At 43.4% G+C, this 15,322-nt stretch overlaps 1 protein-coding gene across 1 annotated transcript in view; it reads right to left on the reverse strand.

The window, feature by feature from the left end:
* Positions 1-13,291, reverse strand: part of LOC311109095 (transforming growth factor beta-2 proprotein-like) — a 38,783-nt gene extending 25,492 nt beyond the window's left edge. The window contains exon 1 of the mRNA XM_084151899.1: positions 12,286-13,291. Coding sequence (XP_084008025.1) covers positions 12,286-12,631 — 346 coding nt within the window. The 5' untranslated portion in view covers positions 12,632-13,291. The remainder of the gene's footprint in view (positions 1-12,285) is intronic.
* Between the last annotated feature and the right edge of the window lie 2,031 nt (positions 13,292-15,322).

Genomic DNA, 15,322 nt, shown 5'->3' on the forward strand with positions numbered 1-15,322 from the left:
TGGTACTAGCACTGGCTATTAGGATTTCATAACAACACCTGCAAGTGTTTTTGCAGATAAATTGGCATGGCGCATGCAAACACAGTCACACACACACAGACAGACAAACTGGGGGATATTACAGGGTGTTTTGTGTAATATTAAAACATTTGCGTTGCCTGGAGACCTTTATGGCATAACATGTGGCTTTAATCAAATATGACATTAAGTGGTATATATTTTATGAGGAGACATTCATTTTCTTCATTGTTGGAATGGTCCTACAAGCCATGAATTACGAGGAAAATATCCAAATGTTTGTTCAAATTCCCAAAAAGTCTGATTTATGACTTTGTAAAATTACCGGATGCAACTGTTTGCTACCTCAGAGTCATTTTTACCATTTGAAAATGGAAATTGAGACCAAATATTGGTTTGCAGTGCTGAGATGCCGGGACAGACCGAAGGGAGAATTATTTGACCTATTTTGAAGCATTTCTCACTTCTGTAAGACATGCTCTCAGATTCCCCAGGCTTCCTCTATGGAGGGACAGTCTGTTCTCTCTCTCACACTCTGGACCAGGAAGTGTTACCGATGCACCAAGTCTGGAACCAACAGGACCCTGAACAGCTTCTACCAAGAGTAGCTATAAGACTACTAAATAGTTAACCAAATAGTTGCCCGGACTATCTCAGAACTCTACAGTGCGACCATTTTACTCACATTTGTGCCTAAATATTTTTCTGCGCGACCTGGAATTTTTATTTAGGCGCACCAGTACGCCTATTACCTTAAATATGTATCATTGTGCTTCAACATTTCTTTATGTCTGCCTACATTCTTCCTTGTAAGAAAAGTACCTGCATTTGACCCTCTTTGCACTAACTCTTTTGACTCATCACATACGCTGCTGTTACTGTTTATTATCTATGCTGTTGCCTAGTCACTTTACCCCTACCTATATGTACATACAGTGCATTCAGAAAGTATTCAGACCCCTTGATTTTTCCACATTTTGTTACATTACAGCCTTATTCTAAAATTGATTAAATCGTTTTTTCCCCTCATCAATCTACACACAATACCCCAAAATGACAAAGCAATATTTTTTGGGACATTTGTGCTAATAAAAAAAAAAAAAAAAAAAAGAAATATCATATTTTCATAAGTATTCAGACACTATACTCTGTACTTTGTTGAAGCACCTTTGACAGCGATTACAGCCTCGAGTCTTCTTGGATATTACGCTACAAGCTTTGCACACCTGTATTTGGGGAGTTTCTCCCATTCTTCTCTGCAGATCCTCTCAAGCTTTGTCAGGTTGGATGGGGAGCGTCTCTGCACAGCTATTTTCATGTCTCTCCAGAGATGTTTGATCGGGTTCAAGTCTGGGCTCTGGCTGGGCCACTCAAGGACATTCAGAGACTTGTCCCGAAACCACTCCTGCGTTGTCTTGGCTGTGTGCTTAGGGTCGTTGACCAGTTGGAAGGTGAACCTTCGCCCCAGTCTGAGGCCCTGAGCGCTCTGGAGCAGGTTTTCATCAAGGATCTCTCTGTACTTTGCTCCGTCCATCTTTCCCTCGATCCTGACTAGTCTCCCAGTCCCTGCCACTGAAAAACATCCCCAAAGCATGATAATGCCACGACCATGCTTCACCTTAGGGATGGTGCCAGGTTTCCTCCAGAAGTGACGCTTGGCATTCAGGCCAAAGAGTTCAATCTTGGTTTCATCAGACCAGATCATTTTGTTTCTCATGGTCTGAGAGTCATTAAGGTGCCTTTTGGCAAACTCCAAGCGGGCTGTCATGTGCCTTTTACTGAGGAGTGGATTCCATCTGGCCACTCTACCACAAAGGCCTGATTGGTGGAGTGCTGCAGAGATGGTTGTCCTTCTGGAAGGTTCTCTCAACTCCACAGAGGAACTCTGGAGCTCTGTCAGAGTGACCATCGGGTTCTTGGTCACCTCCCTGACCAAGGCCCTTCTCCCCGATTGCTCAGTTTGGCCAGGCGGACAGCTTTAGAAAAAGTATTGGTGGTTCCAAGCCTCTTCCATTTAAGAATGATGGAGGCCACTTTGTTCTTGGGGACCTTCAATGCTGCAGAACTTTTTTGGTACCCTTTCCCAGATCTGTGCCTCGACACAATCCTGTCTTGGAGCTCTACAGACAATTCCTTCTACCTCATAGCTTGGTTTTTGCTCTGACTTGCACTGTCAACTGTGGGACCTTATATTGACAGGTGTGTGCCTTTCCAAATCATGTCCAATCAATTGAATTTACCACAGGTGGACTCTATTTGTAATACATTTGCAAAACAAATCCAAAAAAATGTTTTTCGCTTTGTCATTATGGGCTATTGATGAGGGAAAAAATGTATTTAATCAATTTTAGAATAAGGCTGTAACATAACAAAATGTGGAAAAAGGGAAGCGGCCTGAATACTTTCTGAATGCACTGTGTCTACCTCAATTACCTCGTACTCCTGCACATCAACTCAGTACTGGTACCCCGTGTATATAGCCAAGTTATTGTTACTCATTGTGAATTTATTCCTCATGTTATTTATTCTATATCTTTCTCTCTGCATTGTTGGGAAGGGCCCGTAAGTAAGAATTTCACTGTTAGTCTACACCTGTTGTTTATGAAGCATGTGACAAATAACATTTTATTTGAGATTAGGAGACGTGGAGAGGAGAGAAAAGATAGAAGGGAGGAATGCAAAGGTGAGCGGGAGAGACAGATCCTGTGTGGAATCAAGATGAACATCTGAGGATAAAAAAAAAAAGGCATGAGCAATAAGGAAGGAGAGAAATATTAGTCAAGAAAAGGTAACGAAGAGGTGGTGGAAAAGGTGCTGGAAAAGAGAGGAGGGGAAAGGAAAGGAGAGAGAAGGAGAGGAAAAGGCGTCCGGCTGAGAAAGACAAACTCGACAGATGGAATAGGAGAACAGCGAGACAGAGATCGAGAGAGAAGTCGAGAAGGATACAGGGACAGACAGACAGGAGGAAATAAAGGAAAGAGTGGGGGGGAGAGTGAGAGTAAAGGGGGAAAAATACGACAGAAAGTGAGAGAAAGAGCGAGAGGGAATGTGAGACTGTCTCGTTCCCTGCAGACGCCTCCGCCCAGCCCCTCACCTGCCAATAGCAAATTGAAAACAACTCTGCACATAATCCCTGGGAACTAAAAATACCCGGTGCTTTGAAGCCCCTTCCACGAAGGCCTGTCAGTCTCCACAGGCCTCCTTCCCAGCAACAGACCAACACATACACACAGAAACATATATACACACATACACAGAAACACACGGTGTGTGTGTGTGTGTGAGTGAGAGAGAGAGAGAGAGAGAGAGAGAGAGAGAGAGAGAGAGAGAGAGAGAGAGAGAGAGAGACAGAGACAGAGACAGAGACAGAGACAGAGACAGAGACAGAGACAGAGAGAGACAGATGAGAAGGGAAGGTAGAGGGGCTTTTGGGCTTCAGCCACCAGACAGACACATGGTCCCTCTCCACTGTTGCTGTATGGCAACCAGAAAACAAGCAAGCTAGGCAGCAGCATAACAAAGCAGTGAGGGAGAAAGATGAGGAGAGATAGTCGAAGAGAGATACATAGACAAAGAGGGAAGGAGAGAGAGACCTCATGGCGGTGTGTTTGTGTTTAAATGTGTGTATGAGAGAGAGCGAGAGAAAGCAAAAGAGAGCGAGAGGGAGCGAGCAAGAGCGAGAGCGAGAGAGCGAGAGAGAGAGAGAGAGAGAGCGAGAGAGAGAGAGTGTGCATGCATGCTGGGTAGCAGTGGCCTGGTCCAAACTCAGTGGGAGAATACCTCACCTCATTAATTGCTGAATACATAAACCTTCGGAACACTATGACACACACTTCAATACACTATCCTCTGCTCGACGATTGCATAACATTACAAACCGCAATCACACATTCAACAGTCCCATAAAACGTGCCTCTCTGCAGGACACATTCACTAAAACTGCCCTCCACTAACAACAGCACTAGCTCTCATTCCCTTCTATCACTCCCATGTTAGAGTATCATCTTACATGGGAACCTGTCCCATTGTTGTAAACAATCCGAAAAGTTGTCGGAGGAACAGTTGTTATTCTTTTGCTTACTCTTTCTCTCTCTTTCCCCGTTTATTTGTCTATCTTTCCCTCGGTTACGCAATGCTGCTTGGCCACGGTTGTCCTCCAGTTCAAAATGTCAGCAGCGTCCAGGTCTTGCGTAAGTTTAACGGAGGACCGAGCCCCATTCTCAACAACAACCCCACAGTGCTGCTGCTGCTGCTGCTGATACCTCCTGGCTCTGTCTCTCTCTCTCTCTCTCTCTCTCCTTCTCTAAGAGCACCGATGAGACATCAACAGGGTGCACAACGGCAGAGAAACTGACACTGACAAAGACCTACTGTAGATCCCTCAGTCAAAGAAATAAACAACACCTAGGCTACATGGCATTATGATTACACATCAAACACAGTTTCATTATGATAGAACTCAACTCCATGACCCAGCAACAATATAGCCACCAGTATAAGAAAGATATAGGATTACGTATCACAGCCATATACCTGAAGCAGGGATAAAGGAGCAACACATTGACTATAGGAGTTGCTTTCGGACAATATCCCTTCAAGACTGACGTGCAATTGCTTGAGGTGCCGTGGCACCAACCCCAGGAAAATCCCTCTCCCTTGAAACTGCTTGGTGAAAGTGAGATGCAGTTAATGATTGTGGCAAACGCAGCGTGAGGCTTTGACTCGCCCCCAAACAGTTCAAACGGGCCCGCTCTCCACAAAGTGTTTGTGTTAATCTGTTTGGCTGTTGTTTGTACAGCCCTCTCCTCACAAAGCAGCAACACACGCACGAACACACATACAGACGCAGGCACACACACGCCACATGACCATGTTTATTTACAGAAGTGCAGGGGAAATAGGCAAGAGTGTTCACTTAAACTAACTAAACATAATCCATCACACACATCGAGCCACACCAGGCTCAACACATACAAGGCTTCAACATACTGAGCTAACACATCCAAACACACATACACCAGCAGTCAAACAGAAACTAACAAAGACGCTGATATTAAATTAAAGGCCCAGTGAAGTCAAAAACGTGATTTTCCTGTACTATGAGGTTGGAATAATACTGTGAAATTGTGCAAATGATGATAGTGCTCTTTTAGTGTAAGAGCTGTTTGAAAAGACCGCCTGAAATTTCTGCCTGTTTTGGTGGGATGGAGTTTTGGCCTGCCTGGTGACATCACCAGGCGGTAAATTAGTTAATAGACCAATAAGAAAGAGAGTTCCAAACCTCTCTGCCAATAACAGCTAGTTTTCCCCTCACCACACCCAGACAGTCCTAGCGAAAATCTTGCTTGAAAAATTGTTTTTCGCTAAGTAGCTATTTTTGTTTGTTTTTGACCATTTTAATTTAAAACAATCTCAGTAAGGTACTTAATTGTTACCCAGAAATTATTTGATATTGAGATAAAAACGGCTGCATTGGACCTTTAACATACTAGACAGGCACACAGACATACTGTACACACACAGACAAGAACACATGCACATACATGCTTGAATGCACACAAGCACACATGTAAACAAACAAACACGGGGACACACATGTCAAAAATGTTATAAATTGATTTGCATTTTAATGAGGGAAATAAGTATTTGACCCCTCTGCAAAACATTACTTAGTACTTGGTGGCAAAACCCTTGTTGGCAATCACAGAGGTCAGATGTTTCTTGTAGTTGGCCACCAGGTTTGCACACATCTCAGGAGGGATTTTGTCCCACTCCTCTTTGCAGATCTTCTCCAAGTCATTAAGGTTTCGAGGCTGATGTTTGGCAACTCGAACCTTCAGCTCCCTCCACAGATTTTCTATGGGATTAAGGTCTGGAGACTGGCTAGGCTACTCCAGGACCTTAATGTGCTTCTTCTTGAGCCACTCCTTTGTTGCCTTGGCCGTGTGTTTTGGGTCATTGTCATGCTGGAATACCCATCCACTACCCATTTTCAATGCCCTGGCTGAGGGAAGGAGGTTCTCACCCAAGATTTGACGGTACATGGCCCCGTCCATCGTCCCTTTGATGCGGTGAAGTTGTCCTGTCCCCTTAGCAGAAAAACACCCCCAAAGCATAATGTTTCCACCTCCATGTTTGACGGTGGGGATGGTGTTCTTGGGGTCATAGGCAGCATTCCTCCTCCTCCAAACACGGCGAGTTGAGTTGACGTCAAAGAGCTCCATTTTGGTCTCATCTGACCACAACACTTTCACCCAGTTCTCCTCTGAATCATTCAGATGTTCATCGGAAAACTTCAGACGGCCCTGTATATGTGCTTTCTTGAGCAGAGGGACCTTGCGGGCGCTGCAGGATTTCAGTTCTTCACGGCATAGTGTGTTACCAATTGTTTTCTTGGTGACTATGGTCCCAGCTGCCTTGAGATCATTGACAAGATCCTCCTGTGTAGTTCTGGGCTGATTCCTCACCGTTCTCATGATCATTGCAACTCCACGAGGTGAGATCTTGCATGGAGCCCCAGGCCGAGGGAGATTGACAGTTCTTTTGTGTTTCTTCCATTTGCGAATAATCGCACCAACTGTTGTCACCTTCTCACCAAGCTGCTTGGCAATGGTCTTGTAGCCCATTCCAGCCTTGTGTAGGTCTACAATCTTGTCCCTGACATCCTTGGAGAGCTCTTTGGTCTTGGCCATGGTGGAGAGTTTGGAATCTGATTGATTGCTTCTGTGGACAGGTGTCTTTTATACAGGTAACAAGCTGAGATTAGGAGCACTCCCTTTAAGAGTGTGCTCCTAATCTCAGCTCGTTACCTGTATAAAAGACACCTGGGAGCCAGAAATCTTTCTGATTGAGAGGGAGTCAAATACTTATTTCCCTCATTAAAATGCAAATCAATTTATAACATTTTTGACATGCGTTTTTCTGGATTGTTTTGTTGTTATTCTGTCTCTCACTGTTCAAATAAACCTACCATTAAAATTATAGACTGATCATTTCTTTGTCAGTGGGCAAACGTACAAAATCAGCAGGGGATCAAATACTTATTTCCCTCACTGTAGGGATAAAGACAACAGGATAGATAATAAACAGCAGCAGCAGCGTATGTCATGAGTCAAGAGTTAGTGCAAAAAGGGTCAATGCAGATAGTCCAAGTAGCTATTGGTTAACTAACTTACTATTTAGCAGTCTTATGGCTTGGGGGTAGAAGCTGTTCAGGGTCCTGTTGGTTCCAGACTTATTCATCAGCATCATAGCTTGTCACAGATCAGTAACATGGACATTGTTCTATCACGTTCATATTAAATTAATTTACCTCAGTAGAGTTGTGTTACTGCACTAAAAAAGCGTTACTTAACTATACCAAACTACAGTGTATATCTAACTGTAAGTCGCTCTGGATAAGAGCGTCTGCTAAATGACTAAAATGTAAATGTATATCAATGAGGCTTTATGAGCGAATAACACCGAAGCACTCCAAATCTAAAGTGATTCAAACCTGCCATAATGCCTTTTATTTTAACCATGTAAAGTTTGAGGTTCAGAACCTGTTCGAAGTGTAATGTACTGACGTGTTACCGAAAGGCTAGCTAATAAGTGCTCCTTTGAACCTACATGACTAAATAAAGGCAGAATCAACATGTAGTCTCTATTTACGCTGGTACAACAGGTAGATGTTTTCCACTCACTGTGTTAGCTCCTTAATGGCTGACCTCTCTTAAAACACTTTGAATTGTTTGCCCAACAACGTCTCATAAATTGGAAATATATCAAGTGATTTGCTGTGAGTACAAAACATCAATGTCTAATGCGTTGAGTGTAATTTAGATAGTGTACTACACTATGTACAATGTACTGTTCTATTCGACAATGTACATTTCCAAAGTTAACAATGTAAATCAAATGCCACATATAATTTAATACAAACTCTCCCAGTGATATGACTAAAATTATGGGAGGATTGCACTGTGTGTAAAGTGTTGGTCCCATGTTTCATGAGCTGAAATAAAATATCAAAGAAATGTTCCATACACACAAAAAGCATATTTCGCTCAAACTTTTAGCACAAATTTGTTTACATCCCTGTTTGTGAGCATTTCTCCTTTGCCAAGATAATCCCTCCACCTGACAGGTGTGGCATATCAAGAAGCTGATTAAACAGCATGATCATTACACAGGTGCACCTTGTGCTGGGGACAATAAAAGGCAACTCTAAAATGTGCAGTTTTGTCACACAACACAATACCACAGGTGTCTCATGTTTTCAGGGAGCGTGCAATTGGCATCCTGACCGCAGGAATGTCCACCAGAGCTGTTGCCAGAGAATGTAATGTTAATTTCTCTACCATAAGCCGCCTCCAATGTCATTTTAGAGAATTTGGCAGAACGTCCAACCGGCCTCACAACCGTAGACCACGTGTAACCACGCCAGCCCAGGACCTCTACATCTGACTTCTTCACCTGCGGGATCGTCTGAAGGGGCGCTGAGGAGTATTTCTGTCTGTAATAAGGCCCAGTAGGTGGGCCTGGCTCCCAAGTGGGTGGGCCTATGCCCTCCCAGGCCCACCCATGGCTGCGCCCTTGCCCAAGTCATGTGAAATCCATAGCCTAACAAATGTATTTCAGTTGACTGATTTCCTCATATGAACTGTAACTCAGTAACATCTTTGAAATTGTTGCATGTTGCGTTTATATTTTTGTTCAGTATATAAATGAGCAGAATGTTCTATATTCAAGTACAGCTGTAACACTTTGCATTGTAAAGTTGTTACTTGTTTCAGTGGTGTAAAGTACTATTTATATTTTTGACTACTTTTAATTCACTACATTCCTAAAGAAAATAATGTACTTTTTACTCCTTACATTTTCCCTGAAACCCAAAAGTACTCGTTTTGAATGTTTAGCAGGACTGGAAAATGGTCCAATGCACGCACTTATCAAGAGAACCTCCTTGGTCATCCCTACTGCCTCTGATCTGGCGGACTCACTAAGCACAAATGCTTTGTTTGTAAATTATGTCTGAGTGTTGGAGTGTGCCCCTGCCTATCCGTAAATGTAAAAAACAAAAAAGAAAATGGTGCCATCTGGTTTGCTTAAAATAAGGGATTTGAAATGATTTATACTTTTACTTTTATTTTGATACTTAAGTATATTTTTGCAATTACATTTACTTTTGATACTTAAGTATCTTTAAAACCAAATACTTTTAGACTTTTACTCAAGTAGTATTTTACTGGGTGACTTTCACTTTTACTTGAGTCATTTTCTATTAAGTTATCTTTACTTTTACTCAAGTATGACAATTGGTACTTTTTCCACCACTGCTAAATATTAACCAACCAGCATTCCTGTCATATCACAAGGACAAGACGGCATAGGTGATGCTACTCTCACGATGCCATCCTTCTAAGTCTAGGCTATAATGTTTTCTCCTCTCCAACCGTTACCATACTTGATAAAGGTTTGCACGTTTTATTTTTATTTAACCTTTATTTAACTAGGCAAGTCAGTTAAGAACTAATTCTTATTTACAATGACGGCCTACCCCGGCCAAACCCGGACGACGCTGGGCCAATTGTGCGCCGCCCTATGGGACTCCCAATCACGGCCGGTTGTGATACAGCCTGGAATCGAACCAGGGGGTCTGTAGTGACGACTCAAGCACTGAGATGCAGTGCCTTAGACCGCTGCGCCACTCAGGAGCCCATGAAGGACAAGTCAGAATTAATGTGCTGCTAAATTATGAGGCTATTAGTTTAACCCCTGCCTTTGAACGATGCTGTGTACATGACATCATCTAAATCCCATTTTATAAAAGCAAGCAACACATATAGTTTAAACATACATACACCAATCATAAAGACAGCTTAGTGTAATACACAAACCATGTGCCACGGTAAAGGGAATGGCAAAACTATCCCCCAACAGACACACACACACACACACACTAGGGTCACTGTGTTCCTGGAAGGCTCTAGTCCACAGGAGAGCTATAGCACACTGGAGACATACAATAACTTAAAGAGAGTAGACAGGGCTATGCTAAACAAGCATTTCTGTATAGGGCAATGAGGGCCTGCTAACAGGAAAATGCTGTATCAGCTTGTTCAGTTTGTACAGTCCATCATGGACGAGACTAATGCAGCATCATGAGAGACTGTCCCATGACATAGCCTAGGTGACAAGGTTGAAAAAGATGCACGCACACACACAGGCAATGCATGCAGCACGCACACACACATACATATAAGATTGGGAAAGGGGGGGGGGGGGTGAGAGAAGGCAAACATTGGAAAGAGTTTAAATGGGGACCAATGAGTATCAATGAGGGGCAGAAAGGAGTGGGGAGATGAGAAAGAGATGGGGATGGGGGAAGGATATGTTCTCTTTCTACCAACCACTCCACAGCCCAGCAACAGTGGGTCTCCTGCTGGAATTTTCCATGGACCAAGTGGCAGAGCAGAGCCCAGGGCAGCATACAGTAGTATATGTACAATGCCTGCTCGCTGGTTTAAATAGTGCACTATGGGCCCTGCCAGGCCTCTGTCTCTCCCCCCACCACCCCCTCCCTTAACCCCACCCATCTCCCCCTTGCTCCGGCCCACTCCACTCCACAGCCCATCCTCTCCCCCTTGCACATTTTAGTGCGGGTTCCAGTGCCGTTGTGGCCCGCAGTGCTGCCTCGGAGGACTTCCTGGCGCCCTACCAAATAAGGTTGATACCCTTGTGTGTTTGTGTGTCTGTGTGCATTTTTCGCAGGCAAAGACATTCTCACTGGATTACACACACAGTCGACTGTTTTAAAAAATGTAGCGTCTTTGGCTGTGCACTATGGGACTAACAACTGGTGGTTAGACTCCCTCTCTCACTTTCTCTCTCCCGCCTCTCTCTTTGTCATCTTTCCTCCCAGGAGCTAAAGAGTGGAGCATTTTATAAAGTGAAGATTAAAAAGGATAAATAAATAAAATAATCCGGGCTTTTTCTCTGGATGTTGACTCAGGATTATTTATACCCTGTAAATGCCTTCCTGACTGCACTTGGCACATTGCCTGATCTATTCATATTTAGGGTATTTATACAACGGGCAGGGCCAAGCATAATATTTAAAGCAAAATATACCTTGGGACATATAAAATATCTCCTTATTAATTTTTCCTCCATGCTGTGTACTCACATTTGATCTGGAGGAGAAAAAAATAATATTATTATTGTGTTTAGACAACCATGACTTTGAAAATATGAATGTGTATGTAAAAATGTAGATAATTGTAGTGACTCTGGGAGCCCAGTCTCAGACTCCTATTAATCCAATCCAATTTGGGAGTGGTCACACAAAACACACACCACTTTCTCAATATCAACCCCTGTCTCCTGAGATGAAAGGAACAAAACTATTCTGACAATATTTTAGATTTTCCTGCTTTTGACATGTAAACAATTAAGTACTTGAAGTGTAAGTGTATTATCAATTTTTATAGGGTTTATAGCAGTCAGGGAAAACAGGAATTCAGAGGCGGCCCACTGAGAATTTTAGGTTATCACTGGTATAATCCACTCTTTCAATGTGATATAAATACTCATAGGTCTCTCTACGTGTTAATAAGTCCTTTGCCATCGGGGTAAGTATTGGATCAGTGTTTCATTGTAGTTGCTTCTACTACCTCATAACTATGCAATAATACATTCTCAAGGCGGCGCCGGGAAACAGCCTAGGAGGAAATCTATCCCCCTATCTCACGAGAAGTTAATGTCAGGCTACTTTTTTTTTTTTCCGATGACTGCTCTAGCAGCACAGGCCGACCTGCAGGGTTTGCATTATCGTTGTTTTACCTGCCTGGATGCAACAGTGCCAGGAATAGTTTCTTTCGTTTCCCCAAAATAATCATAAACACACATGATGACTTACATAAAGGGAATGGCGATCTTTGAATACTTTGCAGTTAATACTATCCTCTGGGCAAAAACTGGTTAATTTTTTCAACGTTGTTTACACGACATTTCAACCCAAAAACTCAAAGTGGAAAACTGATTCGATTCGCAAAAAGTTACCCAACTTTTAACCTAAATCCAATGACATGGTGACATGTTTTGTTGATTTCACTTTAGTAAGACAACTCAACCAAATGTAGATCAAAACTATACGTTGAACTGACTTCTGTGTCGAGTGGGTAATTACTGGTTATTGGACCTTTTCAATTATGCGTTTAACCGTTACACATGTACGCGTGCGCTCTGGCACGCATTCAGGCGCGCGCACACACACACACTTACTCTCAGAGGGGTAGGGGGGTTGCATGTCGATTTTGTGAACCTCCTTTGCATAGTACTCCTCCTCGCTTCGTTGGCGCTCACACGTCGCCGCCCGTTCGTTGGCTTTCTCCTGCAACAGGTCCCTCGTGCTGTTATAGATGGCGATGATATCCCGGGACACCTCCTCGGGCTCTGGGTATGTCTCCGGGGGGCTCGTGAGCTTCAGCTTGCTCAGTATCTGTCCCCGGATGGCTTCTATGCGCTTTTTCATAAACTGATCCATGTCCAGCGTACTGCATGTAGACAAACTGACTGCCACAGTGGCTAAATCCAAGGTCAGGAGAAGACTTAAAACGCAGTAGTTCATTGTGAACTCTAAAAGTAGACTACAGCAGCGTCTTGAAATCTTGACAAAAAAGACAAACCGGCCTTGGAACGGGAATGTAAATAACGGAAACGGAATATATAAAAAAAAATGTTTAAAAACGCCAAAATATAGGATTTTTTTGGGACAACTATATATAGGCCTATACGCGTAACTACCTGTAGCCTAAATATTGGGAAATGTGGTAGTTTTGTGATCCCAGTTTCAGCACAGTATTTCAAATTGTACCTGGAAATCCATTCAACAACCATGAGGGTGAAATAATCTGTAAAATCCGTTATATGGGCAGCGGAGAGCAGACAGCAGCAGTAGGCTGTGTATGATATTACCAATCACTTCACAATAAACGCATACTAAACGCGCGTAAAGTTAAAATTGTCCAAACGAAAAAGACCGAATTGTGGCCATTAAATGCAAATCAAAGTTTAATACAAAAATCTTGAAGCAAAACAAACTACAACCAGCTAGCTCGCTATCTCCAGTTGTACAGAACAGACGTAGCCTGTGGGTTAGCGCACACCTCCACCGCATCAGAGCGCTGCGAGCTTTCCAACTGTGGCCAGTACCACGCTCAGCACAAGTCCGTCTTTGATTTCTCTATCTCAAAATCAACGTGGGCTTCGCTGAGCAGTTGCATCGCCGTTCTTGACAGAACATACCACAGTAAAAACAACTACCCGTCCTGGTACTCGCAAGGTGTCGTCTCGAGGAGATATAACCTATTAAAGTTGTAATAACGCATGTGTTGGGTCAATATAAATTGAGAAAATACGGCATTTTAAAAATCAAAAGTATGGCAAGTACGTTGAAGTATAAAGATAATCGGTATTTCCTTTTAATACAATGGTAGACCGTTGACGCGTTCCTCCATCCCTTCTTGCTGAAAATCGGTCCACAGAACTGGTGTTGCCAGTGGCACAACAGCATGCGGCCGGTTGAAGAGGGAGATTTATAAGACTTACTTAACCACGTGCTCCCCCTCCTTCAAATTGATGTTGTCGGTGTCACTTTCAGACTGGGGGACTCCTTAAACTTCAGGTTACGAGACGATTTATTGTAATGAGTGTTTAGTGTACCCATCCGGACAGTGCAGCGGGTAATGTCCCTGCGCGCAACCACGGGGTCCTAACGCCAGATGCATAATTTGACGTCCACTAGCTCAATAACCATTTCCACAAGTCCGGTGTAAAACATACGCTTCTTTTGGTATCGCATTACGCAATGGATATAGTAGACCAGAAATATTTAAGATTCGAGTTGGGATGGTTCTAAAGAAACATATTGCAGACGAAAACTCCGAAATTACAAGAACATAAAATTGAGCTTCCTGAGAAATTATATGAACTGGATAAATAAGTTATATAGGATGATTTGATTTGTGGGCTCTGAGTAAGCCTTTTCTTTTCTCAATACTGCATCCCAGAGGTTTGAATAACTTAAATAGAACCAACATCACTACTACAAGTGAAGGTGTTCTTTTATGTGCCCATTCTTTTTAAACCCTTTATCCAGCTCTTAAATGGGGGGTGTTTAGAATGGTTCACCCTGGGTCTTTGTTAGGGAGTGGTACACTACAGCTCTCTCACCATCCCTGCACCTGTCTTAGGGGGACTGTATCATGTCAGCCATGAGAGTCTATGGACATTACCGCATCCACACTATTTTTCTATTTTCTTGTATTCTCATAATGTGCCAGGTTGGTTGATTTACATTCACACTCCCAAGAAAATCCCACTGTTTTCATCCTTTGCCAAGGCTTTTTTCCTCTGCTAAAACCTCCCTCTCTCACCCTGCCCCCCACACCTCCACCCAAACCAAAGCCTGCAATTCATCAGCTGTGACAGGCTCTCAGAAACTCTCTCAAGAGCCTGGTCTTACTGGTGTAAACCAGATGTTGTCACTAAATCAGTACCCACACAGACATCTGAGGCCAACAAGAGGTGTGAGTGTGTGTGTGTGTGTGTGAGGTGCATGGGGAGTAGAGGTAGATATCTCACACAGGGAGGGCAGTTCCTGCATGTCCTCTCCAACACCTGCTCACTGTGTTGAACACACCATGACCTCAGTCAGTGTATACAATACAGTAACACAGACAGAACAACATTATTACTTTAAGGCCTCTAAACATATGTAGTGAGTGACCCTGTCATATTTAATCCCCTTCTGCACCTGAAGATACCTCTATATCATTCCTTTACACCCAGTGAACCTGTATTAGTAACCCCATCTCTACAATCCCTGTACACCGGCTCAGGAAAACCCTTGACCTCTCCAGGGTTGTGTTCATTTGGGCACACTGACAAAACAGCTGAAAACAAAAAGTCTTATTGGGCAAATTCAGGTAGTACCTCGCTGATTACCTAAATTGTCTTCTATTCTGTGCCTAATGAACATGGCTCAGGTTAGAGCAGCAAAAGGACAGCTGGACCTAATGGACCTAATAGAGGGACAGAGGACAGAGGGGGAAATACAGTATAGACTGACGAGGATGAGATGACATAGCAGGCTGGTTCTCTAGCAGTGTGTCAACAGGGCCGGGAGAGGCCTGGCATTCCACAGTGGCAGGTCCCAGTGTTGCCATGATGAATGAGCGTTCTACGCGGTGGAGACAGGTCGGCTGAGACGTGGCGGCATTCTCCTTGCGGCGATAAGGGCGCTCTGCAAATATTTCCA

Source organism: Coregonus lavaretus (assembly GCF_964263955.1).
Source record: "Coregonus lavaretus genome assembly, chromosome: 3".
In the NCBI taxonomy this organism is placed as follows: Eukaryota; Metazoa; Chordata; class Actinopteri; order Salmoniformes; family Salmonidae; genus Coregonus; species Coregonus lavaretus.